Raw genomic sequence first — 26,753 nt, 5'->3', positions numbered from 1 at the left:
CAAAAGATTCAGTAAATTATCTCAAGAGAGTATTTCTGTCATTAAAACACACTTTTAGAGACGTAAGTTCTAAAACCCTTTGTGGTTTGTGAAGACTGGCACCACGTTTCTTTACGTGTGTATTGGAGGGTCCCTTTGTGAGCATCCCCTCCATCAGGGACCTGCCAAACACTTTGCCTTGGCAGTAGCAGCGATGCCAGTGGCGATCCAGGAATCTTGATTCAATCAAACCAAATGGAGTACGTAACAAAAAATAAATACATACAAAAAATCCACAACTCTCCCATAAATGCATAAAGTTACTTTATTTTCAGTATACATTTAATTTTGAAAAATATAAATGCTAAAATATCTCATCATCTTCATCTTTTGATTCCATAAAAGTCACAATAGAAAGCTTCATAAAACTGTAAAATACTATAATGTTATAAGGAATTTCATGTTTTATATTACTGGAAAAAAATCATTTTAATATATTGAAATGTTTTCTGCTTTTTTCCTTTTTGTTCCACCATCTTGATCCACTTCATTTTAAACTAAGTTTTTATTCTTTCCTCCAAAGCAAATACAGACTTAAGAGAATTAAAAATAATAAAAGTATCTGAAAGTGCATGTCGATTCCAAGGAAAAAAAAAAGTAATGAGTACAAATATGTGTCGACCATGACGACAAATAATTAGTGGCTACAGAGGCAGACAATCACCATTTTTATGGGGCTGGGACAGAGCTATCTGCAGTTTGGTTTTGCTGGGTGATTCCAGGATATCAGCCCTGAGTTGGTACCTGGTTTTGTAGGACTTCTATGAGAAATTGGTTTGGAAAGCTCATTTCTTTATGGACTCTTCTGTAAGAGGAGCCTTTCCAGAAGCCGGAGGTGCTCACCCAGGCTTTTCTCTCCAAACACCCAATTCTGAACCAAAATTAGTTTCAGTTTTATTGTCACAAGGCCTACAAAGTGCAGTAAAATTCTCCTTGTGGTGATGTCAGCCCATCAAATGCTATTAGATGGCTGCTCTTCATTACCTTCCATCTCTTGGTGCCAGCAGAGCTCTTGCTTGCTGTCTCTGTGGTTTGTTTATTTTTTCTAAAGGAAAAAACAACAAAGGACACACAGCCTTCAATGAAGTGCTGTTGTCAGGAAGCAGGAAATGAAAAATTTCCCACTCCTGTTGGAAAGTTTTACGTGGAAAACTACAGAAATCTTTGTCCCATCCCTTGAACATTGCTACCCTCTGTACGACAGCTCAGTCTGGAGAAAATAAAAAGTAAAAAAAGAGAGAGAAAAAGATCTAGATCAGCAGTCAATACATTTCAAGTACATTTAACATGGTTCAAAAGTGGAAGACCTCATTTTTGTGGAGACAAATCACCAGGTAATAGCAGATGAAAAGATATGCATTGTGTGTGTGCGTATATGCATGTGTGCAGTATGCTGCCTTTTGAGCATACCGTAGGCAGGGGGTGGTGTTCTGTCAGTGCTCTCTCAAGGAAATCTTTCTATTATTATTCTATTTTGATCTTTCCTTATTTGGATTTCTACAAATAAAACGTCTGGGCAAAACGTAAAAGCTCACATGTACTCTGTACATGACACTTGAGTCTGTTTCCCCTTTGGTAGTCAGTGACTTCTGTTCACCAAGGAATGAAAACCATTTTCTACACGTTTAAGTTAGCATTGCACTTCCCACGTTATCTGTCCTCCAGCTAATCCTAGCAGGCAGCAGAAGGGATCACAAAGCGGCTGCTTTTATGGCCGCTTCGGATGTCTCCTCAACCTTTCTGAAGCAGGTTTGGGCTAGATTTGCTGACCTCTCAGGGCAACAAAGAAGAGCGGCTGCTCTCCCTTCCTCTTGCACTGCTTTCTCACAGTAAACAAAAAATTTAGGTGAGCAGAGATTTAGATTCCTTGATAACAAACTGGGGAATGTACATAGGTGTGTGCACGTGCGCGTGCTGTGCCAACTCCTCTGCAACTCCATCGGTTTTGTGCAGCAAAGAGCATTTGCACAAGGTCAGGCTAACAGCTATTACGGTCCGTATCAATGCATCATTTAACCAGATCCCATATCTGGGAAGGAAAAGTACAGCCCTATTCTGCAGGTCTGATCGGTGATCTGGCTGTTACTAGTTTGTAGATGCTAAAATTTGGCATTTAAGGTCTGTCAGCACCACGATAAAATTTTGTTTCCTTAATCAGCACGGACTTTGGTTTCTTTACAACAGGTATGGAGGCCATTAAGTGCTACTTTTATATTTAGTATTTTTACTACATTAGAAATAAAAGAAACAAAACCACGTTAGGCATTACAAAGCAGTTTCTGCAAGTGCATTTTTTAATGCTTGGTGGTGGGGGCTCTTACGGACAACTCTCCCCCTCCCCCTGATGATGGGAAACTGCTCCCCTTCCTGCTTAATCCCCAAATGTGCCGCATGCAGGGAGCGGCGAGTACCAGCAAGGGCCTGCCAGGCTGCTGCCTTCTGGGCATGGGGACCCCTGATCTCATTCCTGCTGCAAGCAAGGGCACTTCTTGCATGCAAGCAATGTGCCCATCCTCGGGGGGAGAGGGGATTTTTACCCCTTGGGAATTAGCCCTTATAGCTGGGCTTTTTTTTTCTTTTCTTACTTATTTATTAATTAAATAAACCCTTTCCAGCACATCCCATGTAATCTTCACACTTAAAATACCACTGGTGAAGCCCAGTTTCCCAAATGCATGTTTATATTCATACACAAGTTCGTTGTGTACACGCTACAGAGAAAGTTACCTGACGCAAGGGGAAGCTTGCTTGGTTTAAAACCAAAAGCCTGCATGTAACTGTGCCCGGCCAGTTTGTTAGTGGTTCATCACCGTGTATGGATGGATCAATCTACCTAGGGGAATGCTGAGCAGTCAAGCTTGAGGGTAAACTCTCTACATGATGGTCAATAGATCTGGGGTGCTGCCAATCCACAAGGAGGATGTAGATCTTCGTAAGCCTCCTGAATATGGGTGTGGGGATAAATATCCCCACAAGTTACCTTCAGCTTTCTCCTAAGTTGCTCCATCATCGTGTCTAAACTGCACGCAGGGTGTTTTCATTTGCACACATACACACACGTGCACACACGGATGTTTTAAATGAAATAATTCTAACAATACTGCACAGGAAATCAACAAAATGAATACAATCAGCATCTGTCCACTGACGCTGTTAACCGGTCAGTATTTTACTTACCACCATTAAACTTAAGAGTCTTCCTAGATCACAAGATATTTGAATTACATCCTGTCTCCTTCATAGCAAAGTTAGATTATTTATTAAAAAATAAAATAACCCTAAGTAAAACAGATGCTTCAGAGTAGAAGGTGTTAATAAAACTGATCCAGCCCTATGCCATGTCCTGGAGATTGTGTATTTTTTTTCCTTTTTTTTGTAAAAATCACATTATATATGGTACAATACATTTTTACAGAAAGCCTGGCATCTAGAAATAAGAGGTAGAACTACTCAAAACTATATGTTTCCTGCTGCAGGAAAAATTCATTTTTCTTTACAGTAATTAAAAAAAGGTTAAAAAAATTGACAAAAAAAAGTCATAGGTTAGGCCCCCATAATTTAAACAAAATAATCTAGGAAAATAACACTCTTCAATGTACCTGACGGATTAAGTCCATTAAAGTGTTCTTTAAAAAAAAAAATTGCATAGGAAAGGGACATTTCAAAACACATGCTACAACGATGGCAATAGTTTGTCTGTGCTGGGAGTGAAGTACCTTTTAGTTTTCCTTCTTGTGTTACTACAAGTACAGGCTTTAAGAGCAAGTTAGTATTAGCAGCACTTTCCAGCATCTTAGAGCAGTGTAATAAAGACATTGAATTAGCCTGGAGGTCAGTTTTGTTCTGCCAGACAACAAAGAAACAAACGAACACTGATTCACAACTAAAGTAATGCCAGTTCCTCTGACATTTCACAAAGGTATTATATTATATCCTTAATAATTCTGCCCTCTGCTTGAAAATGAGAGAGATGCGTGCGTGTGACAGAGAAGGCAAAAACAAGTCTTGGTCAGAGTGGAAAAACTGGGTGAGGAGGAATAAAAGGAAATGTGCAGGGTGGAAAGGCGGAGGGGGAAGCGCAGAATGTCTTGTCTACCTATGCAGGTGGGAAGCAGAGAGCATTTTAATATTTGGCTAGTGACAAAATAAATTCCATATAAGATTTAACAGACAGACAAATTACAAAGTAGTTTCTGTTCCCTTGCTCCTCCAGAAATAACCATTGTCTTCAGGCTCAAGTTCTATTCTAATTTGAGGCACAACTTTTACTGGAGTTCGTGGAGGGCTGCAAAGAAAAAGAAGGAAAGGTAAGCGCATGGACTAGTTTTGTGCTTTTTAGTGATTCTTAATGCATTCTACAGTGCTCAGCTACCTCCTCTTGGAAAAAATACACCTTCTGAGGGATCAACTCCAAGAGAAAGATGGCATTTTATAAACTAGACAGAGTGGCAACTAGCATACACTGGGAAAGCTGCTGATCCTGGTTCTGACTGGACAAGGTACACAGTGTCACATCTGGAAGTGGAACAAATGCCCAACTCCCAGTACCAAGGATTGGGTTCCTTTCATTAGCACACACAAGTACAATATAGCTGTCTGAAATTCACAGCATATAGATATCAGATAAATAGGCAGTGGTAATATACAGCTGTCCTATGTACCTTTACTCTTCATTAGGCCTGTGCATCACACAAAATTATTTTAATGAATTGGGCCAAACACTACTTATGTTGGGGGGTTAAAACCTCTGATTTTATTGACTGAGGAGCTCCAAACATCTAGCAGTTGTGCTTCACACCAGGCTGTGGCAAAATTCATGAACTACCTGTGTGAGTTTTTATATACTGAAGTTTAAACAATCCCAATTCATTTAATTTTTCCCCTGTAGACATGTTTTCTAGACTTCTCACAGTTGTTCCACAACTTTTTTTCTGGTTTAGTCACCAAAACAGGCATTGGTACCGCAGTTGGGCTTGAAGCAAGGTCAGTGGTGCACTTCTGTCTCCTGCAGACTCACTGTCTCCACGCTGTAAGGCCATGCTTGTAATAAACTTAGGATGTGGAAACTGTATTTTATGAACTCTCAAAGTGCTTTTTAAGAGTTTGCTATAGGGGGACAGGAGCTTTGCCTTGTTTAATTTCAGTACGCTTGAGCATAGTTGAGATGTTTTTGAGGAAATATTATAAACTGCATTTTAAGGCTGCTTACCTTGGCATGGTGTGTGACTGAAAAAAAGGAATTTTATCAGCACGACGTATGGCGTTCAAGGAATGTTGGTGATTTTTCTCCTGTCAGGGAGGAGAGAAAGAAAATCGTTTTTTGTCATTGCATGCAGCATTTATATTTTCTTAAGCCCAGCCTCAGTTTGTCCAGTAAACTCTCATGTATTTTGCAGTGCTTTTTACTGCTGACTTCCTGCCATATAAATTTCACAGCTTCTAAATAAAAATAAAAAAATAAGTCTCTCCTCCAAGATACAAGCCCTTGAACTGCCAACACAGCCAAGAGACTCATTTCCAAAGACTGCCTTGCGAGCTGCATTCAGCAGCATGCCTTTGCACATGCAGACACACAACTACATAGGCAGTTGTACAATCACGAGCAGTCGCCCATCTGCCACACAAGAGGCAGCTGTGTCACTCTGAAAAAACAGACTGCAGGAAAACCTGCTTTGTATTTGCCAGGCCTGCACTGTAGCCTGGTGAAGGGTTTCTGGCTGGGGTGTGCTTCCCCACAGAGCCAGCCTCAGCCCAGGATGGGCAGGAGCGTTTCCGTGCCCTCTGCAGTGCTCGGAGCAGCCTAACAAAAAAAGAGGTTGGGAATCCCTCAAGCAGGGCCTGGGTACGCAATGCCGAGTTGGGAAATTCCCAGATTCCATCTCAGGAAAATTACTCCGTTTCTTGGCCTCGTTTCAGCACCTTTAGATCTTGATACTTACCTTTCATCTACGTCTTTAGTTACCCTGCGCTCCTCACTGTGGCATCCAAACTCCTTGCGAGAAAATAGGTGGCTTGTTGCCTGCAATCACTTTCCTTTCCTGACCAGCGTGGTGAAGTGTACTCTTTTTTAATAATAATCCTATTCTTGCTATTGCTGAAGGGAAGCTAAGGAGTAAAAAATGAATTTCGTGTTTGGATTGAGAAACAGTTGGAATCCACTTCTCTGCCTTAGTGGTTGAAGGGTAAATTAAGTGTTTGTCAAGCACTCTGAACATGCAAAATATGCTCAAGGACTGAATGTTAGTAGTAGTATTAGTAATATTCTTTGAGTCTCAGAGCACAGTTATATTCTAGGGTGATACCATGGTGTTGATGGATTCCAGCTACTTTTTCTAGTACAAGGGCCTGAATTTATTTTTTTGCATTGTTTCTAAATAAAACCCAGCAAATCGATTTCCCAATCATTAAAATGTACAAATACAGAAACTAACTGCTGCTCGGCACACGGGTGTGTTACCCTTTATTGTCTCAAAGGGCATTCCAACGAACAGGTTTGTGGCAGAAGTATTAACTCTTCCTTAATTATTTCAGCCTTAATGATGCTGAAAACAGTGTACCTGATCATAAGATCCCGTGTAACAACATTTAGGATGTAATTTGGTTTTAGCGCACCAAGGCGTTTACACAGAAAAAAGAGAAGGATCTGTTTGGTTCAAGGTTGTTCTCTGTCCTTTTCTTTTACTTGTCAGTAAAACGCACAAAATATGAAAATAGTAAAGGAATCATCTTTCTCTTTGGCTTCATTTTAGAATGTTAATCTCTAAGTGTTCTTTTATCTAAAACCACAATTCACTGCTTGGGATTGCCAAATGCCACCAAAACCGAAGGTAGTTAGGTACCAGCTCCTAAACACAAATGGTAATTAAGGGATCTACAGACCTGTGTTTCTAGGTCTTATTCCTAGAAATCTTATCACCAGCACTGATACACTACTATCATTCTTGTTTCTCCACTCCTACCTCATGACACAACAGCATATTTATCTCAAGATTGAACCCATTGCTCGCAGTATTTTCAGAGGTCAGTGCAAAGGCAAAAAAGCTGAAGTCGGTTGTTATTTCCGATTCCTCACTTAAAGGACTAAAATATGAGAAGTGAAAATGAAAATGAAGATTATAATAATCAACCATGGATACTAAGGCAGGTAATTAAATAGAAGCAATAGCACAAAAGCAAATCACCGAAGAAGGGAAATACGTTAATGGCCGGCCACGTGATCACTGCCTTGTCTGCTTAACGCATAATGCAGATCAAGGACTCGCTTAATTATTCTTTTAAAGTGCTGAGTTTTGCAATTGCTTGGAACCTAAGGAAATAAACTGTAATGAGACAGCGATGCAGTTTAGACATGCTGCAAATCCAGAACACTAGGCTCAGAGAAAAAATAAATGCAAACCATCAGCAAAGGTAACACAAAATCGCAAAGGCTGGAAATGGACTGAGTGGATGGGGGAGTTAAAGAGAGGAGAGAGGAAGTTACCAACAGACGTGTTAGTAGCTGGACAACAGCACTTAAGCTAGAGGCACCAGAAGGAACAACATAACATTTTGTAAAGAACAAAGAACACAGAAAAACAAAGCCAAAACCAGAGGCCTGGAAATTCAGAAAGAAAAAAAAAAATACTTTGGAAGTAATAGAAAAGGTTTTTGTTTGGTTGTTTTTTTTTTTAATTCTCTGTATTTTTTTGTACTGCAAGTCAGAGTCACGCAGGCATGCAAGAGGTTAGTTCTACTCACTGTCGGCAGGTTTGCTATCACTTAGGAAAGGTTCCTGCTCCATGATGTCCATTGGTATTTTAATACTTGGGACTTTTTCTGTGTAGGGGCAGTCAGACTGTGAAAGAAACGTGTAAAAGGTCTTAGAAAATTTCCACTGCTCTCTTACTGTCTCCCACAAATTAAAATTATCCTTCATATTGTTTCTGTAGGAATGAGAAAGGAGGAAAAACAGGGGGGAAAAAAAGGAATTCTCCAGCCAAGTGATCTGCTCGTTTTCACTGGCTCCCTATTCCACCCCATTTTCCCTCTTCCTTCAAACTATGGACATAAAACAGACAGTGTAATGTTATCTAAGTGTTATCTTCCCCTTTCCCCACCTCACCAGCTCCTTTGCAACCAGTTTGTAAGAAACCATCCAATACAGGTTGGAGTTGGCTGCAGGAAATACAGATTAAAATGCATTTGTAGGCAGAAATGACAGGGCACCGGCTTCTGTGAAATCTCATCATAGAGTTTTATCTTGCTGTGATTTCTGTAAATTACAGCCGGACTTTCTGTAATTTTTTTCCGTTCCAAACTGCTCTCTGAGGAAGAGTGCCAGATATGATATGGCAGAGGTTCTTTAAGCTGTGTTGTTTCAAGTCCTCTTTACTTAAGTCAAGTCAGACCCAGTCTCAGTTACACCTGTATTTACAGTAAGATTTCTTTATCAGATCCAGGGTCCTTTTAAAAATTCACATAATCCCAGCCACACAGGAGATACGGCAAACTGGTCAAGTTACAAGCGTAGAAAAAATGGTGCACATTAGCCAGTTGTTCTCCAGGACACCCTTCTGCTAAATTTAGCAAGGTTTTGCTCAAATCATCAGCACACCATAACCACAGGGTCCCCTGGAGTTCCATGATTATGCCCCACTGCCTTCAATAATGCACCTGCTTGAGCTTAGAAGGTACTCTGAATTACTGGGCTGTTTTTTTTTGTTTTTTTTTTTTTTAATAATGTCTTGTAACCAAAGAGAGGCTGATACTGCTTAACTTGGCGAAGAAATAAAGGTGATACATGCCAGAAATGTTAACATATCTCTGTTCCTGGAGAGAACCAGACACAGCATGGAGCGTAACACTGCACTGGAGGAAGGAAGACCTAAAGTCACGGTGGGAGAACATTACAGAAGCCAGAGAATCTCTAAGCTTTCTCCCTGGATTATTATTTTTTTAATGCTACAGACATCCAGTGCAATATTGTATAATTAATAGGAAAATGTTTCCTCAGAAGTGTTTTTTTTTTTTTGTTTTGTTTCTAAACAGCCAAGGGATAAGCATAGCTCAAATAAAAAAAAACATTTAGCAGTAGACCCACGGAGGCAATAAAGCCATCCCAAATCCCCATCCGTTTGGAGCTGTGCTGTAAATGAGCATAAGAGCTATGTAATCTTTCCAGCATATCACTGGGTTGGTATAGTTACAGTTTGGTACATGTTTTTGATATAGAAGACCTGTAGAAAGACAGTGCTGGTGCTTGGAGTCTGCTTTATACTTAACTGTGTAAAATGAGCAAAGAGACAAAGAAAGTGCCTGTGGTTGGCAAAAATGCCCCAAAGGCGAGAAGAGGCTATTACACATCATTTTTGGCTCTTAAATTAAACATGCCATCCCAATTTAATAAATAAATAAATAAATAAATGCTGGCCCTTCTTAGGTCATGCATTTTGGACATAAAATCTGAGAGAAAACCAAGGCGCTCAACTTTCCATTACGTACAAGCTTAGGCAAATGCAGCAATTAGTCTCACTAATTTATACTTCGTAAAAACAAGTTGGAGGGAGCATGATGAGATTACTGAAAAACTTTCTTTGCAGCTCTTTTTTCACTGCCCCTGACTGCTAGCAAACCCCCAGTAAGATCTTTAACAGTGAGTCCTAACTCGGGCTAACAGAGTGGTCTCCATTAATGCCAGGTTTTGCTGTATTCGTTTACCCAATACAACTTGAATTAGCAATGCCCAGCAGTTCTCTTCACTCAACTAACTAATCAGTGAATTGCCTGCAAAATCCCACAGTCCTGACTGTGTGAGGGCATATTTCTGGAGCAGAAAGGGTGAAAACAATCAAACCAATAACATCAAGTGCTTTATGTTCAGGAAGCCAGTAAAAGCAAGTGCTGAAAAAAAAATAAGAACAGTTAGGAACCAACATTTTGCATCAATTCTATCATCCTCTAGATCAAGTACTGTACCTGAAATTCATTGAAAGCCTGAGAAGACAGAAGATATCTTAAAACATACCATAGATACAGGAGCCATAGCTCAGGATACAATGCTGCTGCATTCAGATCAGTCATAATGAAGGAATGGAGTCAAGCCTTTGTTGACTGTTCACTATGGACAGTAGGATGACTTTCATTTTGGTTTGTACAAATTTATCCACTGAAGGAAACCCATGACTTCAGCGTTCTAGGTGCTGCAGAAATGACAGCCATTGAAATGAAAAGGAAGCCTGTCCGAGGAACTGCTTGCTACACGCAGCAATACATAAATGCACGTACCACAGGGCAACATAGCATGGAGATGAAGGCACTTCATTGAAACTTAAGTGGCAGAGCTTTTGAATCCTGCTCCACTGGATTAACAGAAGAAACATTTGTTACCTTGTTTCCCCCAGCTGAGAGGGACAGTGTGGGAATGTGTGCATGTGGTTCCCTGGTGATGTGACACCACTAACGTGCACGTCTTGGGTGTCATCAGCATGTTCTTAGGTGAGAGCTTTCCTGATACTCGAAGCTCCTGCCTTCCCTGTTAGTCATATGAAGTAATAGGCTGAAAGTCTTACCAGGAGCTGCACTGCTAACAGGGATGGGTCCACAGGACTTCTTGAAAAAAGAATGCAGGAACAGAGGAGACTGATGACCAGTGACTACCAGGAAGGAAGGGAAAGGGGAGCTTGCTGTCTGAAATAGGGCCGGTCTTCCCTGTTGGGATTCAGCCTGATTAATAAGAAAGAGTGCAGCCAGGCTACCTCCTACATCACAGCACCTTCACCTATGAAATTCCTACCTTTGTCTCTTTTACTGTATACGTTCTGCTTTATACAGCATACCTTCTCTGTAGAAAAGCCATTGTATATTTTCTCACTGGAGCAGTCTGACTTTGTTGCCTCTAACACAGATCTGCAGCTCTCACACAAGGGACTTGAGTTACGGCTTGTTCTCCACCTGGATCAAGGTTGCACTTTCTGTCCTGCAAACCTTGGGTAGGGCCAGGCATTGGAACAGTCCTGAGGAACTCCTAGAGATGCCTTATTACTCTTGAAGACACTGAATTTATCATCTAACTCACCTGCCTGCGTAAGTGGGGCTAATGTGGCAGATCTGCTCCGTGTGGGAAGGGTACGGATAATACACACTAGAAATAAAGCAAACACAGTAGGGCAAAAACCTGCAGCACCTATGACCTTACAGCGTGGTGGCAGCAGTACTTCCCACAGCTGACCGTGCCTCACACTCTCCTTCAGGCTTCACTGTAAGAAATGCTCCTGACAAATATACTGGGCCAGCAGCTGCTACTTCAGAAATTCCCTTTTCCTGAGGTTGCTGTTACCCACTTTGCCAGGGAGCAAGCAGATGAACAACTGCTGTTGCTGTTTCTCTGCCACACCACAGCGGAGTTCAAAACTTGTGCATTGCTGGCTGCAGGTCAGGGAGCTGGGCAGGAACATGTGAGAAAGGGGCAGGTGACTTTTCCTGCTAACTTCCTCCTCCCAAGGGCGTGATCCCTTGTCATTTATGTCTCCCACCACATTGAAATTTTGGTATTTTCCAGATCCAGGTGATCTTACCTTTGTCTGAACCACAGGAAAAGCCTTTCTTCATTAACTCTGGACAGTTACACAAGCAGAACTGACACCATGCTCAGTACCCTCCGTGTGGCTCATCATTAATAAAACCTAGCTCCCTTGTAACATGGTCTTCCAGCTGGAGCAAAAGATAGTGCTGACTGAGGCAGCCAGCTCTCCAAAGGCAGTTTACACTTGCCATACGCAGTGCTCTATAATCTGCGTGTTCAGCACTTCTATTTAAGTTTCTAGAATTTCAGCTCATATTAGGCCTGGGTAGGAGAATGTTTAAAGGCACAAGAACTACATTTCATCTTATTACGTATACAATTAAATGCAGAATTTTCTAAGGCACATGAATCCAGTCTGATCAGGTCAACACACTTAATAATGACATTAGCAAGCTAAGTTGCACTCTTTCAGGGCATGCTGCAACCTAAGGTAGGAGCAAAGAGCAGAGTGCACAGCAGAAAGGGCATGTCTGCTTCTTAAATGTTTAGGTCAGGAGTATTAACAGCCTTTCCTGCAACATGACAAGTCTTATCTTTTTGTGCTTTCAAAAAGAGTAATTAAAAAAATAAAAAAGAAAACCAGGATATTCTCAGAAGCATCTGAACTGCTTGCGAAAACCATGCTCCTCCTAAAATGTAAGAGACAATGAGGGGGGAGAGAAAGGCGGAGGAGGGAGGGAAAGATGTACAAGGCAGGGTGATGAAAGGCATTCTAGTAGAGGGAATGACATGTCAGCAGGTATCTAGGGCTCTAGTGGAAAGTGTGATTTCATTCTTGGCAATGCAAGTACCACCTACCACAGGCTGGTGACGTCTCGAAAAGGGAAGGCAACATTGAAAAGAAGTTTTGTCTGGGGGTGATTTGCTGCAGCAGGTAAGGATTGTGCTGGTCTGCTTCAAGAGGCTGGGAAATCCCCACCCCCAGTGCTGGAGAGGGCTTGGAACCATCACCCAGGATTAGCTAGAAATGAGTAGTTGGACAAAAGCAGAAAAGCTCCTTACATCATCATTGTCACTGTCCAGACTGCCCTTCTTCTTTTTCTTCTTCTTCTCGTCCTCTTTCTTTTTCTTGTCCTTTTCTGGAATGACGTCGTCAAGAAAGCTTAAGTCATGCTGGGAGAAGAGGTAGTCCATGGCTTTTCTGACTGCTACAAGTGCCAGGATCTGAAAAGGCAGAGAAGGACTTCTCACTGAGATACATTTTACCTTTAATTGGAAACACTCTCTGCATTCGTGTTGATGCTGCTTCATAATCCCAAACGCTTCAGTTCTGGTTGTAAATGAACATATACAGAATAAGGTGATTGAGATATTCCAGTTGTTCAACTTGAAAACCTAAACTTTGGAACTGAATCAGGTCTCAAGCAGGTGTTTTACATCAGAATAAACAGGAGCAACGTACAGAAGCAGCAAGGTAACCATTTACTGCTCCTGTAAAAACGAAGGTCATCTTTAACATCAAATTGACAGGTGTCAGGCAAAGAAATAAACTGTCAACCCAAGATGATTTTCATTTATTTTTGAGATTCAGCCAAATATACAGGTTCACAATGGCAGCCTAAGTAATTTTTTTTTTCTCACCACTTCTCTAGATTTAACAACTCTTTAAAAATTAGACAGTAGCCTGGGTGTGCCCTCGGAATTTACAGAATAAAGTTTGATAGGATTGTGGCTGCAAGAAACTGAAGGAAAAGATTTCTCTGTGTAGGGAGAAAAATATGGGACATGCCTGAAATAGGTGTCAATGACTATGCTGAATATAACATCGCCAACAGATGTATACCAAGATGTGCACTGACAGACCAAAAGCTCAACTTAGCGCTAAAAAGATGTAACCCACTCCTACAAGCCACAGAAGACTGATTTTAAGATGGAAAAGTTTGCTCCAAGCAGTGAGGATCAATGGCACAAATTATTCCTAGAAATGAATCTCAAACTTTGACTTGCGTAATATAAAATGGGATTAGAGAAATGAAAAATTACTCATGGAGTGGAAAGATGCCATGCAGACACCCGTGATTATCCCTCTATAAATTACTTCTTTATTAAAAGTGCTTTCCCTACAAGTAAGGAGGGGGCTGGCTATTGGCTGGATCTTCACAGTCAAATTGGAAGTTCATAGCCTTTCTGTTGACAAGTGCAAATAAGTCAGGTTTTGTCATCAGATCCAGCTACATCTAAGTTGTCAGTGTACCTCCACTGAGTTTGCATCATTATAACAAACTTCAGCAAACTTACAGCCTGCTCAGATGCTATTATGGGCAAAGAGGAGGTGTCTCCAGATCTTAAATTCAGCTTTCAACAGCACAGCACAGCTATAAAAATGGAACGGAACAGCATGTCCATATGAACTGCTGACTTCTAACATCTTTATATATGAGCATGTGTCCCAGCAAAAATGTTGTGTTGTTTTTGTTTGTTTGTTTGTTTTTTTAGTTGAATCACCCTTTCTCCTCTAATTTTACCAGCATCAGAGAACAAATGTTTGTGCTTGTTTTGTTTTCTGCTTTCCTTCATTCTCTGTCTTAAATAAGCACTGCAGTTTGTAACTGCACCCATGCCTGAATATTTACATGTTCATAAACCTGAAACAGGTGTGTGTGGGGGGGATTTGGCCCAAATATATATTAAGGGAGCTTCATATAGTGTTGACTTTGCAGCAGTCTGACCTATCTCCAAGCCAAAGACCAAGCCCTGTAGAACCCCCGTGCACATAGCTGTGGTCATGGTGGATACACTTGTTTGTAAGGTGACATCGTTCCCAACTGTTTTAGCTGAGGTACAGAGGTAGAGCAGGGTCCACTTTCTGCTGCTTCATTTTGGACCTGAACTGCTCCAGTGACCACCTGCAGACCACCTGTAAATGGCCAAAGGTTTTGAGACTCGGTCTCCCTTGGAACTGGCTGCACAGTGTATATCTACAAAATAGTTCTGTGTGGTCAATCATTTATCATCTAAAAGACCTTTTAACATGACTCTGATACCCACTGTTAGAGGACATGCATCCTACAAATATATATAGCAACCTTAGATGTGAAACACAGCAATCAACACTGTTGTCTTTTTACTCAAGTTCAAAGAAGAAGACGCTCCTTTTCTTGCTCTTGATTTAACCAATACTTCCCCTCTATTTGACGTTGAGCAGGGATCACAGCCCTACCATCTCATTTTTCTTTGCCTGTTTGTTTTATTTAAAAGCAAGGGAGACACTTTCTGTACACACACTGGTGTGGACTGAGAAAGGAGAACTGTGTACCTCTCGTTCATTCAAGCAGCTCAAGGACAAAATACAGCACATCTAACCTTGGCAGCCAGAGACAGTCAAAACTAACTACACCTTTCTGGAAAAAAATTAACTTTCCAGGCTTGTTTCTTCCAGAGGATTTATGTGAAGGCAGTCACAGCAACCGAGAGGATGTGGTGAACATTCACCCTGTGCAGTTTTATATCAGCATAATGAATGGAGTTTAGAGTCCCAGCCTAGGGATTTTAATGCAAGAGGATTCGATTTGCCTGTTTGAGGGAGCATATGCCTGTGTGTGGAAGGCCCAGGCTGTGAAAGGGAGGCACAGCCAGGAAAGGCAAAGGAGAACATCACCTACCATGACAGGGAATATGATAGCAGCCACGGTTGACTTGAGAATCCAGAGGAGGGCCAGGCACACCACCTGCAGAAACGTGAACAGATGGACCCTGCGCAGCGGGACGTGACGCAGATAGATAAAGTCAGGCTGGTGTTTTAGAGGCATCAAGAGCAGCTTCAGCCGATCCATGAACTGGATAGAAAATGGAAAAGCAGCATAAATAAAATGCAGGATTCACAAAAAAAAGACAATAATATTATTAAACTATGAAGTGCAACCTTGAATCAACCTGCTTTCCCTACGTAAAGGAAACTCAGCAGAGAACCCAGCACAGGTCCTCTCTCCCCTCAGTAATGCACTTTTAATTTAACTTAATGCAATGGGTTGAACATTTTAAGTCAGTTGTCTGAAGTTAAGCTCCCACATCTACATTTGGCAACTGAACAGACACAGGAGCCAAGCATCTCTCAATGCAAGGCCTTGAGGTGCCTTTATTTTAGGGAGCAGGAATCTATGTGCTCTGATGATCATTATTTAAACCAAAAAACTAAGGTATCAGTGGAAATAGCTCTCTCTGCTGGCTTCACAAGAACTAGGCTGATCTGCTGCAGCTGGGGACAAGGGGAACTTTCTGTTGAAGAAAGGACTTTTTTTGCCCACAAAACAGAGAAAAAAGATGAATGCCCAAACTGTGGTTGCCATCAAACTTCGGGCTACTTCTGTCAACCGCCCCGTTACTGCCAAGGAACACTATAAAGATGTTCAGCATTTAAAAACAGTGCCTTTTCCAAATCAATTGGGAGCAGAGGTCACCAGAGGTGAGGGCAGACATCACGTTACCAGAGAACAGAAATGCAGCTAACTGAGGAGTGAGGAGAAGGGGCAGCTTTTCAGGCAGTATCCCTCGCCCCGTGCTGGACTGGATGGACTTGGAGTTAAACCAGAACGGGGATTTCTCGCTGAGTGAGGTCCTTGATCAGCGGAAAACAAGTGCACAGTTCTCTGAGCACCTGGGCCAGAAAGCAGGGGAAATCCCCTCCAGAAGAACCAACCCAAGGATGAATATTACAATCCCCCTGTTGTCTCCTGCCAGAACTTGGGCTCGCTGCCCACTTCTGAAACGAGATTAATCTCAAATGAGTGAATGAAAGCCTGGGCCATTTTAAAGAATACCCAAGTAAATTCTCATGGCGCTCACAGAACACAGAGTCTTTTCCCATTAGAGCACAACTAAGCACTAAAAAGAAAGGCCACAATTAATAGGGTGCCAGAAAGCAACAAAAACACTTCCAGCTTCCTAGCACCAATTAAAGATAGTGCACTGTGAGAAAGGCTCCTTACGTAATATTTCCTCAACGACAAAGAAAGGGGGCTTGGCTTCCCTTCCAGTGCAAGCAGCAATGTTCCCACTTATTAACATCGCAGAATAATGCCACCACCATAAATCATGTTGCCTTGTTTTCCTTCAGTCTGCAACAGATGTCCCAGCAGAGGACCTGAACCATCCCAGAAGTGAGCCTGGAGCCTTTGCAAGCACACGCTGTCCTCTCTATCAGTAAATTGGGGTGAAGAAACACCCCAGGTCTTCACAAAGCCCTCTCCCCCCCCTCATTGCTTATGGGGACAAGACTTGGCTGCAATCCTGCTGAGCAGATTTCTTGCCTTTAGTCTCATTCTCAAGTCAGCCAGTGTGCGGCAATATTTGTAAACAGTTGCTAACCTCCCTGGGTTTCTTCCGAAACGAAAATGAGGGGGTGGAGGAGAAGGGAATGGCCGGAGAGTTGTAAAAGAAACCTTGTAATGAGCAGGTTCCCATCTTCTGGACAAGGTACCCCGGGTTAGAGCAGCCCTAAACCCCCGCGGGAGCTTACCTGCACGCCGTTGAGGGAAGCGACGCCCATGTACAGGAAGACGCCGTAGAGCACAGGCATGGGAATGAACTGGGGGGGAGAGAGGAGGAGAAAGTGAGTGAATACGCAACACGCTGTTAACGTGCAGGGGGACGTAATCCCTGTCCCATGATAAATCTGAATTGCACCTATGGGTGGGTAATGCAAAATAATAGCAATAGACTCGAGCAAACTTTCTGCTGTATTTTGAGAGGTGGAAGAACATTTCTGTTAGCACTGGAGAGCTGGAAGAACAGGGCAGAGGCTGAATGAGCCCTGTTCTTTCCCGTTTTGATGCAACTTTTAAGTATCTCCAAGAAACAAAGGAAATGAAGCCAGACGGTGCCAGGTAATCAAAAAAATCAAGAAAAAACGGAGTAAAATGTGCTCCAGGAACCCCCAAACTACTTTTCACCTCTTGGTTTCTGGTGAGACTAGAAGCAGAAGGTAGAGAAGAAGAATCATGGTCCTGGGATATGTACAACTTAATAAGATGTGGAAATGTGTCCGGAAGGGCTGTCCTCTTGAGTCCCAGATGAGTAATGACAGTCATGCAAACCAAATCTCGAACTACTCCGACTTTAATTCATGTTAATTAATAGTAGTCCATAAATACAGGATGATGAGTTACATTATTCACATACAGAAACCGCCTTTTCAAATGACAATTTCTGCTCCCTCAAGTGCTAAGCACTGCCTATTCCTTCATCACTGTCACATGCAGCTGGGGACATCTTCCTTTGGCTGAAAAGCAAGCGATGTGCAGGGGCACAGCCGCGTTTCCAGACAGCTTGCATGGTTTAATGCAAGAGCAGCCATCATCTTCCTGCCTACTTCAACAAATGCCACTTTAAACCTCCCCTCTCGTGCCTGAGGACCAGCCCAGCTACTTGAGCCAGCATCTGCACCAACCCAGGTGGCTGCAAAGGAGACAGCCTCCATCTACAGCATATGCCTGCCCATGGAAACAACATACGTGCTCCTCAGAAGAAATTACCAGGCCCTCCGACCCAAAGCACAATGCTTTTCTCAATGGCAAAAACAATGGTGCAGTTCCCAAAAGGGGAAAGCCTTCCTCAGCCAAACAACGAAATCGTGTGCAATCAGTGTGGCGTGATGTGAATGGAAATGCTTGGGCACAAATCAAACTCAGGATCTGAATAAAGGCCTTTGTGTCATTTATTGGAACCCAAAAAGCGCAGAAAGAGCTCTGCAGCCGTCTGCTCGTGGCGAGGGAAGCCTTTGTGCAGTGACAAGCAGCTGCCACTGAATGGCAGACACAGCACACCCAAAGGCTCCCTGCTCCCAGTGGCACCAGGACTTCTGAGGTAGGAACGTTTCTTTTCCAACCTGTGTACGTAACTCATTAAAGAAGCAAATAACCCGTGTTTATCAAATTCCCCACTACAATACTAATCGTTTACTAGGTAATAAACACAGTGCCATGCAAATTTCCCTGGAGGCCTTCATCCAGAATGCATGCATTTCACCTGGGGCACACAAGCACCAAAGTCGCCAGAGCCACGTCTGCAATGTCATCAGAGATCAAAGCATCACTGCCTGCGTTCCTCCCTTGTCTCACCTGAGTCTCACCCCCTCTCAACTCCTCCAAGCTCCTTGACCACTGAGTTATCCCTTTGTTGCCTTTATTTGTGTCCTTGAGTGACCTGTGTTTGTAGTACATGTTGCAAGCCAAACGATTCTCCTGCAGGCTGGCTTCAACAGTCTTCCACCACCCCACACCACAGTGGGGAGAGAGGGGGACATATGCCTGTGTGTGGAAGGCCCAGGCTGACATAGCTGTGGGTGTCCAAGAGATTCAGCACCCTCACTGCATCTGAGGAATCGATAAGATGAGACAAGACAGACTCCTGCAGCAAGTTGGGTAGGAAATTTCCAGAGTTTAGCTTGCTAATTCATTTACATTGTTCTCTCTTCTCCCAATCTTTTTCCTTTCCCTTTTAAAAAACTAAAAAGAAAAACGTCCAAGTGTTATTTCACCATTCCATGCTAATTAACCCTGTCAGTCATTCCTAGGTGAAACTTCAGCACATTATCTTGCAGAGTAGGAAGCAGCACTTTCATTTTGGAAGATTATGTTTTGGCAAAGTATTCACTGGCTATGGGGTTGCTGGCATAGGTACTCAGAGCAAACCTGCTGCTAGCCAACAGAATTAAGAATGTATTTATAGGAAAATGCCTGTAATTCTCCTAGAAGGGTAGAGGGTGTTTGGGTGGAGATCTGCCATAATTGAGCAGAAAGATGAGTGACGTTCAAAAGCAGTACAAACACCACAACACCCACAAAAAACAAGGATGGGATTATTCTGTGGATTGCCAGTTGTATTCAGTTTGGGACCATTAGCGTTCAATTTGCTGCTGGCACAAGAAGACTCAACTGTTCTGCAATACATGCTGCAAAGCAGTTCTTTGTAGCAGGAGACCCTCCTGCTGGTGTTTGTTGAAGGTCCTGAAACCCTGCCAGGTAATTCGTACTGGCACGTGGGCAAGGAGCGTGCCAGTTTATCTGCAGACAGCCTAACGTGAGGACCTTGCCTGTATGCGTGCTTTGGGGAAGCTCAGAAAAATTATGAATGAAGCAATAGCGGGGGAAGTAATGGAGCTCAGCAGAACAGAGGAAGAGAGATCTTGTGAGGAAAGGTCACGAACCAACAAATAGTATTAATACAATCAGGCATTAAATTAAGGGCATGGAAATGCTTGTTTGTGGAGAGGAGGAAACTATAACCAAGAAAGAAAAATTTGCTAATTGTAAAAACAACCTCACAAATCAAGGATAGGAACACTGACTTTTTAAAGCCACTTTCTTTGTTTTATATACGTGGCATCATTACTCTCTGCCTGTGTCCTCCTCTCCAGGCTCACATCTCACTGTGTCTTACAGCCCCCTCAGGCTCAACCAAACTTAATTTGTCTCCTCCAAAAGTGCTCCTCCAGACACCCATCTGCTCCACCACTGAGCTGCAATGAACGGTGCCACTGTTTATGTGTGTGTGTTACTGTTCAGCTAACTGCTAGCACCAGTCTGTGGATCTGTGGAGGTGGCCTTCTGCAGCTGACATCTCCTGTTGTACCATGTGCCTGCACACAGTCATCCTCGGAAAAGGCAGTATCCTCCACCAGGAACAGATAAGCAGATTTTCTAGTTTGATTCTATGATTTGATGATCCACTAAGGATGCATTTCTCTGTGACTACGCGCCAGTAAATCTCAGAACTTGAAAAATAGCTAACTATGTAAATTAAATGGTACACGAGCAGCACAAGCGCCCAAAGCCTTTGCTAAAATCACGAGAGAAAAAAAAAATCAGGAGATAAATCACATTTTTTTGCACTTCTTCCTACAGAAACATGTTTTCAGTACTACTGAGCCAGGCATCACTTCTGAGCAATAAGGAATGTGCTATTTTAGGAGGATCCAGCCTAAAAGAATGAAAATTTGATTGTTGTGCTGGCTCTTTTAAAAGCAAGGCAAGCTGCAGGAGCTTCACACTGCTGAGGTGCGTGCTTTGGCAGCCCTAACAGGCAGGGCAAAATTCCTGCTCCACTAAAGCAGTGCCAGCAGTCCCAAAGATTTTTGGCCAGAACTTTTTTCATGGAGTAACACTATCAAGCTGTAGGCTCTGCTCGTTGCCATCAGTTCCACATATTCTTTCTTATCACAGTTAATTCTTTCCAGTGGACCATGTACACTATGCACAACATGCAACCTATGAGTAGGCGCCAGATGAAGATCTGAAGGGTGTTTGCGGGAGTCACTTTATCCTCTAGAAACAGTAAGACTTCAGGATGAATGAGAAACAGAGAGAGATCTGCAGGCTGTATTACTTCCTCTAAAAAAAGAGACTTTTGTCAGATCCATCCCTCTGATACATGGTATAGAAGCATTGCTAATTCTGCACCTGACAACTTCTTCCAGAGCTACAAAACAAAACCAGAAGGACTCCTAAGAGTCCTGGAAGAAGGCTGTGCCAAGCTGCACTCCTGGAGCTCACACCACCTCACTCACCTGGACTGTGCACAAAGGGACAAAGCCACTGTGGAAGCATCTGGGCTCGTGTATGTGGACCTAGTGCAGATGTGCACACACGTACGTGCAAATGTACTTTTCTTGACTCCGTCTGTTAACGTCACCAGTATGCTCTCAAACTTAATCCACAATCTATCTTCCATAAAACATGGGCACAGAAGCATAAGAATATAAAAGAAAACTTCACCATACATAAAAATGGAAGAAAAATCTTCAAACAAAAAAGCCACGGCCACAAAACCACCAGACTGGAACTTTGGCACTATTATTATGTAGCACACTATAAATATGTTTTTTCCTTTCAGAATGTTTACATTTAAGCCTCCATAAATTGCAAAACTGCACCAGTGATTCTCACTGATCTTCTTTTCCATACTTCAATAATGAGGGTCTTTTTATAGAATAAAAATAGCCTGACTGTTGTGGCCCTGGCCACTTGGTTGTGTGAGCAGAAGGAAGCAGAAAAGGTTACATCCTTACCTTTAAGATGGGAGCCATAAAGACAGACACACCAGTCAGAATGAAAACAATGACACCCGTGACTCTTTGCTCCCTGAAACAAAATCAGTGGGTTAGCAGTATCGCTTCAGCTTTCATTCTGATTTTATTCCCTTCTCAGAGTATTCAAAACCTAAGTAAATCTGGCAGCCACATTTTTGCAGACACATTTTCAAAGCTGAGGGGCAATTACAAGCCACCACCAGCAGGCAGGTATCTTGTTCACGACCGAGCCTCACACACATCTTTTTTTTTTTTTCCCCACACCAAATCAGTTTTTGTATGTTTGCTCGTTCTACTTCCAGTGTTTGTGGATCGGTAGAGTACTGCTACTGTGTAATGAGGAGTGTGTTTAAATGTTAAACATTAGAAACTGTTAACCAGCAGACCAAATTCTCCGCACGGCAGTTTTCACAACATGCAAATAGGCAATAAATCATTAGCTCTCCACTCTGAAATTAGCAGCATGTTTCAGAGCTTGGTCATTGTACTCCAACAGTTTGATAAGTGCCGTTTACTGTACACCGCTCTGCGCACCGGGTACAAAGAGGACTCACAATTCCCTGGTCTGGGCCTTTGTGGGTTGCTAGACATCTGACTTAAGAGGCACCCACATCTGCTCCCTGCAACTGAAAATGCCCTTGCAAACAGTATTTCTGAGAACTTCAACTTAGGCCATTACATTTCTGTTATTTGCCTAAGTGAGAGGCCTGATTTCCACGAGTGCTGCTGCTTCTATTGAAAGCACTTTAGACCACTTAATTAAGGCAACCAAACACAAAATAAATGGTTTAATTTAGTAGAATCGATCGCTTTAGCCACAACATGTTTAAATCCTTTACCACTATGTTTGCTTATAAATGTCTGTCTAGTTTCCATGCATAAAGGAATCTGTAGTAAATGCATCTCTTTTCTCAAACACTGGAAAACTTTCTCTGACCTGGCTGAATAGACTTCTGAGGAATTGCATGGAGAGCTGCACTGCCTAATCTCACATTCAGGTTTGGAAATACAAAGAAAGCCTTAAGAAACACTGTATGAAAACTTCGCAGGATCCCATTGGCACCAGACCTTGCTGCGTAAAGTCTTGTGTAGTTAGGGGTGGTTTCAATGTGCATGCCCAAAGTAGACACAGAATTTAGCTCAACTCCAATGTGAAGTTTCTTTGTTTTCCTCCCTCTACTCTTACTCTCCCTGTACACAGACACGCACATAGTAGAACAGTTTTCTTCCTTTTCAAGAAAGACTATTTACAGAAGGACTATGCCAGATAAACTTCTAACTGGATATAACCTCTGAGGACAAAGAAAAAAAAAAAGCTGTAGGGAAGCACAGCTGATCTTAAGATTTACTGCAAATCTAAGAGCTATTCCCTCTGCCTGTGTCCTGTTCGAAGCAAGACCATTTATAGTACCAACTGATCTTTGCAGGCAAACAAGGCAATGAAGGCCTATTTGGTCTGACATACCTCACTCCCAAAAACTTGGGCTGTTCTCCAGGGGCTGAAGTTTCTGTCTCCATCTTCAAGCTGTCAATATGAGCTATGGAGATCACAGTAGCAGCAACATACCAGGGCAGGCCCATGAAGGAGCATATGATCATCAGGATGGCCACCCAGAACAAATCCAGATGGTAACCAGCACCTTTCTGTGAAGGGAGACAGAAAACCTTTGCTTTAATTTTTCTAAATAGGTAAGGAACAGCCAGGATGCTGGCACAGGAGCAGAAGCACAACAACCAAGCAGCATTTCCTTCTACAGCATCTTTGACCGACTGCTTGGCCTGCTCTCAGAGACAGAAGTTTTCACAAGCAGTTAGCAGAGTAGGACACATTGCTGCTTAACGGGTAAGCTGTGTGCCTCAGCAGGGAAAGCAGGTATGTGACACAGTCCTGGCAAGCTCTGAAAACAATGCAGCTGGCTTAAGCAATAAGTATAGAAAAGCAGCAGTCTTGCAAGCAGTCTGGCAAACGAACAAGCATCTTGTATATGCTGCACGGTACTTGGAGGTTGAGATGGTGCCAGGCTAGCCCTGCAGCCAGTCAGTCAGGTAGCTCAGCACAGTGGTACTGAACATAGCAGACTTTGAGTTAAACACAACTGGAAAGAAGTAATGATTACTGAAAAGTACTAGGTGGGCTACGCATCCTATCTTATAAACAGTGTAAACAAGCAAGCTCTCAAAAAAATATATATCTTGATTACAGTAGGCTCACAGTATTCTGAAGGAGCTCTGCATTGCCTCTGAATAAACACAAATGAAACCCCATTATATAGTGCTATTTTTATAATTAAATGTTCCTTTTTTTTTTTTTTTTAAACGTGAGGTGACACGGTGAGAAGAAATGCAATGCCTGGCACCATCCCAACCCGCTGCTGCCTGCCCGCAGCACATGCAGACACAGAGCAGCCCATTTTCACAGCATGAGACCAGCTCCGGCAACAGCAGCGTTCAGACAGGGTAAGTGCATGCGAGGATCGTCTGCAAAGCAAGAGAGCAGTTTAAGACACTGTCAGCTGTTATCCTAGTGATCTATTACAAGTGCCCGGGACTTCTTTTTATACAGTGGGAGGCCAGGATTTCACCAACTGTGCATTCATACGAGTCTAGCCCTCCACACAAACATCACAGTCAGAGTGAAGCCTGAATAACTAACTAGTCATGATGGAGGGAGGAGCAATGCTGACGAAGGTACCGGTGTTAGGAAAGTGACGCGTTATTCCGGAATCTGTAATAGACAACAAGGTGCAAAATCCCTGTCCAGCTGTGTTCACTCTGTCCACTTCCTTCAGTTTCTCTCTTCCTCTCTGGTATCCTGATTTGCAAAGACACGGCAGATGAGCAGCATTTGCTATCTTTAACTGGACTTGTGGGCCAATTCCAAAAGTCAGAGCACACTTCTGTACGATGGAGAACAAAGTTATCCACAATTTCTCCCCGAGGTCCCTTGTTTTCTTCCAAGTACAACAGCTCATTCCATTTGCAAGTGTTTTTTTCATTTGGCATCAGGAACTAAAACTGTTCCTTAATGTGCCAAATCATGTCACGTTTGTGTCAGTGACAGCTTAGATATGCACAGAGATTCAAACACCCAAACTACCCTTTCAAAAAAACAGCCCAAAGCCTAATTTTAGTTTCAAGCAGCTGTTTTAAAATAACTCTCAATGTAATGACTTAATGAAACCTACCTGAAAGCAATCTTACAGGTATATGGTGCCTGCCAAAAGGTAACATTTACCATTTCCTATCTCAGAGCAAGATCTGAACTCCTATATTTAAGATAGGAAGCAACTGTAGAATCTCAGTCAGGGCTTTGCAAATGGTCTGAGCGCTGCTGATCACGCTGGGTACTGAACGCCTAACTTTATGCTTTCCTGGGGAAAGCAACAAGAGCAGCTGATGGCTTCTCATCACCTAGCAAAAGGAGAAAGCTGCCCTCATTCCTCACACCCTCTTAAAGACCTCTGGTCTTCAGATGGGCTTGAAGAGAAACTCCTGTGGAAACTGAGATTGGAAAGAGAGTAATTTCTGTCAGAAGCAGACACTGGTGCCTGCTAGCAAAACACTGGGTAAATTTACCTCAAAAAGCTTTTCCCAAACAACGTACACCTTTCTTTTTATTGCTTTTCTCTGTTATTTTTAAAGCCTTTAATGGACTAACACAGGAAATCCACCAGTCACAAATGCCAAGAGAAATGGAGAAACAAAAGAGCCACAAAAGAAAGGGATCTTCAGAAAAATACCAGAGAAATCTTTAAGGTTTGATATTTTAAAGAAGATTAACCTTTTTTTAAACTTGTTCAATTTGATTTTATTGGAAAGAACAAATGAGCCAGACCTACTTGGTGACCTAAGAGGGAAAGCAACCCAGCTCCTTTTGAATAGTACTCATTGTTTTCCTAATAGACGCACTGCTTACCTTGGCTGGCCAGCAGCACTCAGCAACACCCTGCCAATACTTTTAACAAGGCACCAGCAAAAAAAGAAAAAAAAAAAGTCCTCTTTTGGGCCTACAGTAGATTTTCTGTACTTTTGTATATTTTGGTGCAGAGCTGCAGGGTCGGACTAGTGAACCCCCATTTAAACAAAAGCATATTCTCACAACCCTAACAAAGGAAGCAGGAAACAAATTTTTATTTTAAACAGTACCTTGTGGGAATGTTTATACTTTGCTACTAAAAAAGTACACCCAGTGCTGATAGCATAACCGTGTTCAGCACCTACAAGCTAAAGCAGAAACAGGGAAGGTGCACCTTGAAACTGCAAGGCCGAGGGGAGGAGGACACGTTGGTCAAAAGGCTGCATGCCCTCTGCACAGGAAAGGAATTACCCCTGGGTTTCAACCTTTTGTTGCCTTCCCCAGCTTTGCTATACCTGGAGAGGATACGGTTACACCTGTGTAGCAGCAGAAGGCCGTATCGTGAGGGCTCAAGTGTGCCTAAAACTGAGGCCGTGTCCAGGAAACATACAGGTGAGGAAATCAGACACCTGCAGAAAGCAAGTGTATGCTGACAGCCCTGTCTGACAGGCTTGCAGACATCTGCACTGTGCCTTGCCTCCATAATCACCTACACCTAATGGTGTGCTTCAAGGGCAGGGTAAAGATTAGCTTCCCCCTGAGGAAGATGTGGGCACACTATTAATTTTATCTGCCCAGCTCCAGATGGCAAGAAGAGATGTTCTGGGGGTCATTTCAATCCAGCCCTGCAAGACAGCGGTCAGCCAGCAATCATCACTGCACAACAAACCTTTCCCGTGCCCTCTCTGTCCCCCAGGTCAGTCTTAAATCACGTTGATTGTCTAATGCCCACAAGTGACCATTTGAACTGCAACATCCTCCTCTTTTTCAAGTAAGAGCTTGACTTACAGGAGAGCTACACTTCCAACAGCTCTCAGTATGACTGATGAGCTGGCTAGCTAAACAATGACCCAGCATTAGCCATGTTTTGAGCGAGTCTTTGTTCTCATAGGTTAGACCACTTGAAACGTATGCTGTTAGCAGGAAGGGAGAGTCTTCTTTTACAGGAATTTAATATTTTTCAATAGAACTGACCAGGCAGGGAAAGGAAAAACCCTACAGGCATGAAAACCTGCATAGCGCTGGTCTGGAAAGTTTATTTTAAAAACATTACT

The 26,753-nt window shown here is 42.6% G+C and overlaps 1 protein-coding gene across 7 annotated transcripts in view; it reads right to left on the bottom strand.

The window, feature by feature from the left end:
* Positions 1-286: 286 nt before the first annotated feature.
* SLC4A4 (solute carrier family 4 member 4) overlaps positions 287-26,753 on the bottom strand; it is a 236,480-nt gene continuing 210,013 nt past the window's right edge. For 6 of the 7 annotated variants that reach the window (XM_068679251.1, XM_068679253.1, XM_068679254.1 and 3 more), the window contains 8 exons: positions 23,089-23,267; positions 21,603-21,675; positions 17,055-17,123; positions 15,202-15,375; positions 12,602-12,763; positions 7,777-7,873; positions 5,249-5,328; positions 287-4,324 (listed from right to left, as the gene is read on the bottom strand). In XM_068679251.1, the coding sequence (XP_068535352.1) occupies positions 5,285-5,328; positions 7,777-7,873; positions 12,602-12,763; positions 15,202-15,375; positions 17,055-17,123; positions 21,603-21,675; positions 23,089-23,267 (798 nt within the window). In that variant the 3' untranslated portion in view covers positions 287-4,324; positions 5,249-5,284. The remainder of the gene's footprint in view (positions 4,325-5,248; positions 5,329-7,776; positions 7,874-12,601; positions 12,764-15,201; positions 15,376-17,054; positions 17,124-21,602; positions 21,676-23,088; positions 23,268-26,753) is intronic. The other variant, XM_068679257.1, reaches the window with a different exon arrangement.

The sequence above is a fragment of the Anas acuta genome, chromosome 4, assembly GCF_963932015.1.
Source record: "Anas acuta chromosome 4, bAnaAcu1.1, whole genome shotgun sequence".
Lineage (NCBI taxonomy): Eukaryota > Metazoa > Chordata > Aves > Anseriformes > Anatidae > Anas > Anas acuta.
Note: the sequence above shows the minus strand (reverse complement) of the source record. Positions and strands in the feature narration are given on the sequence as shown.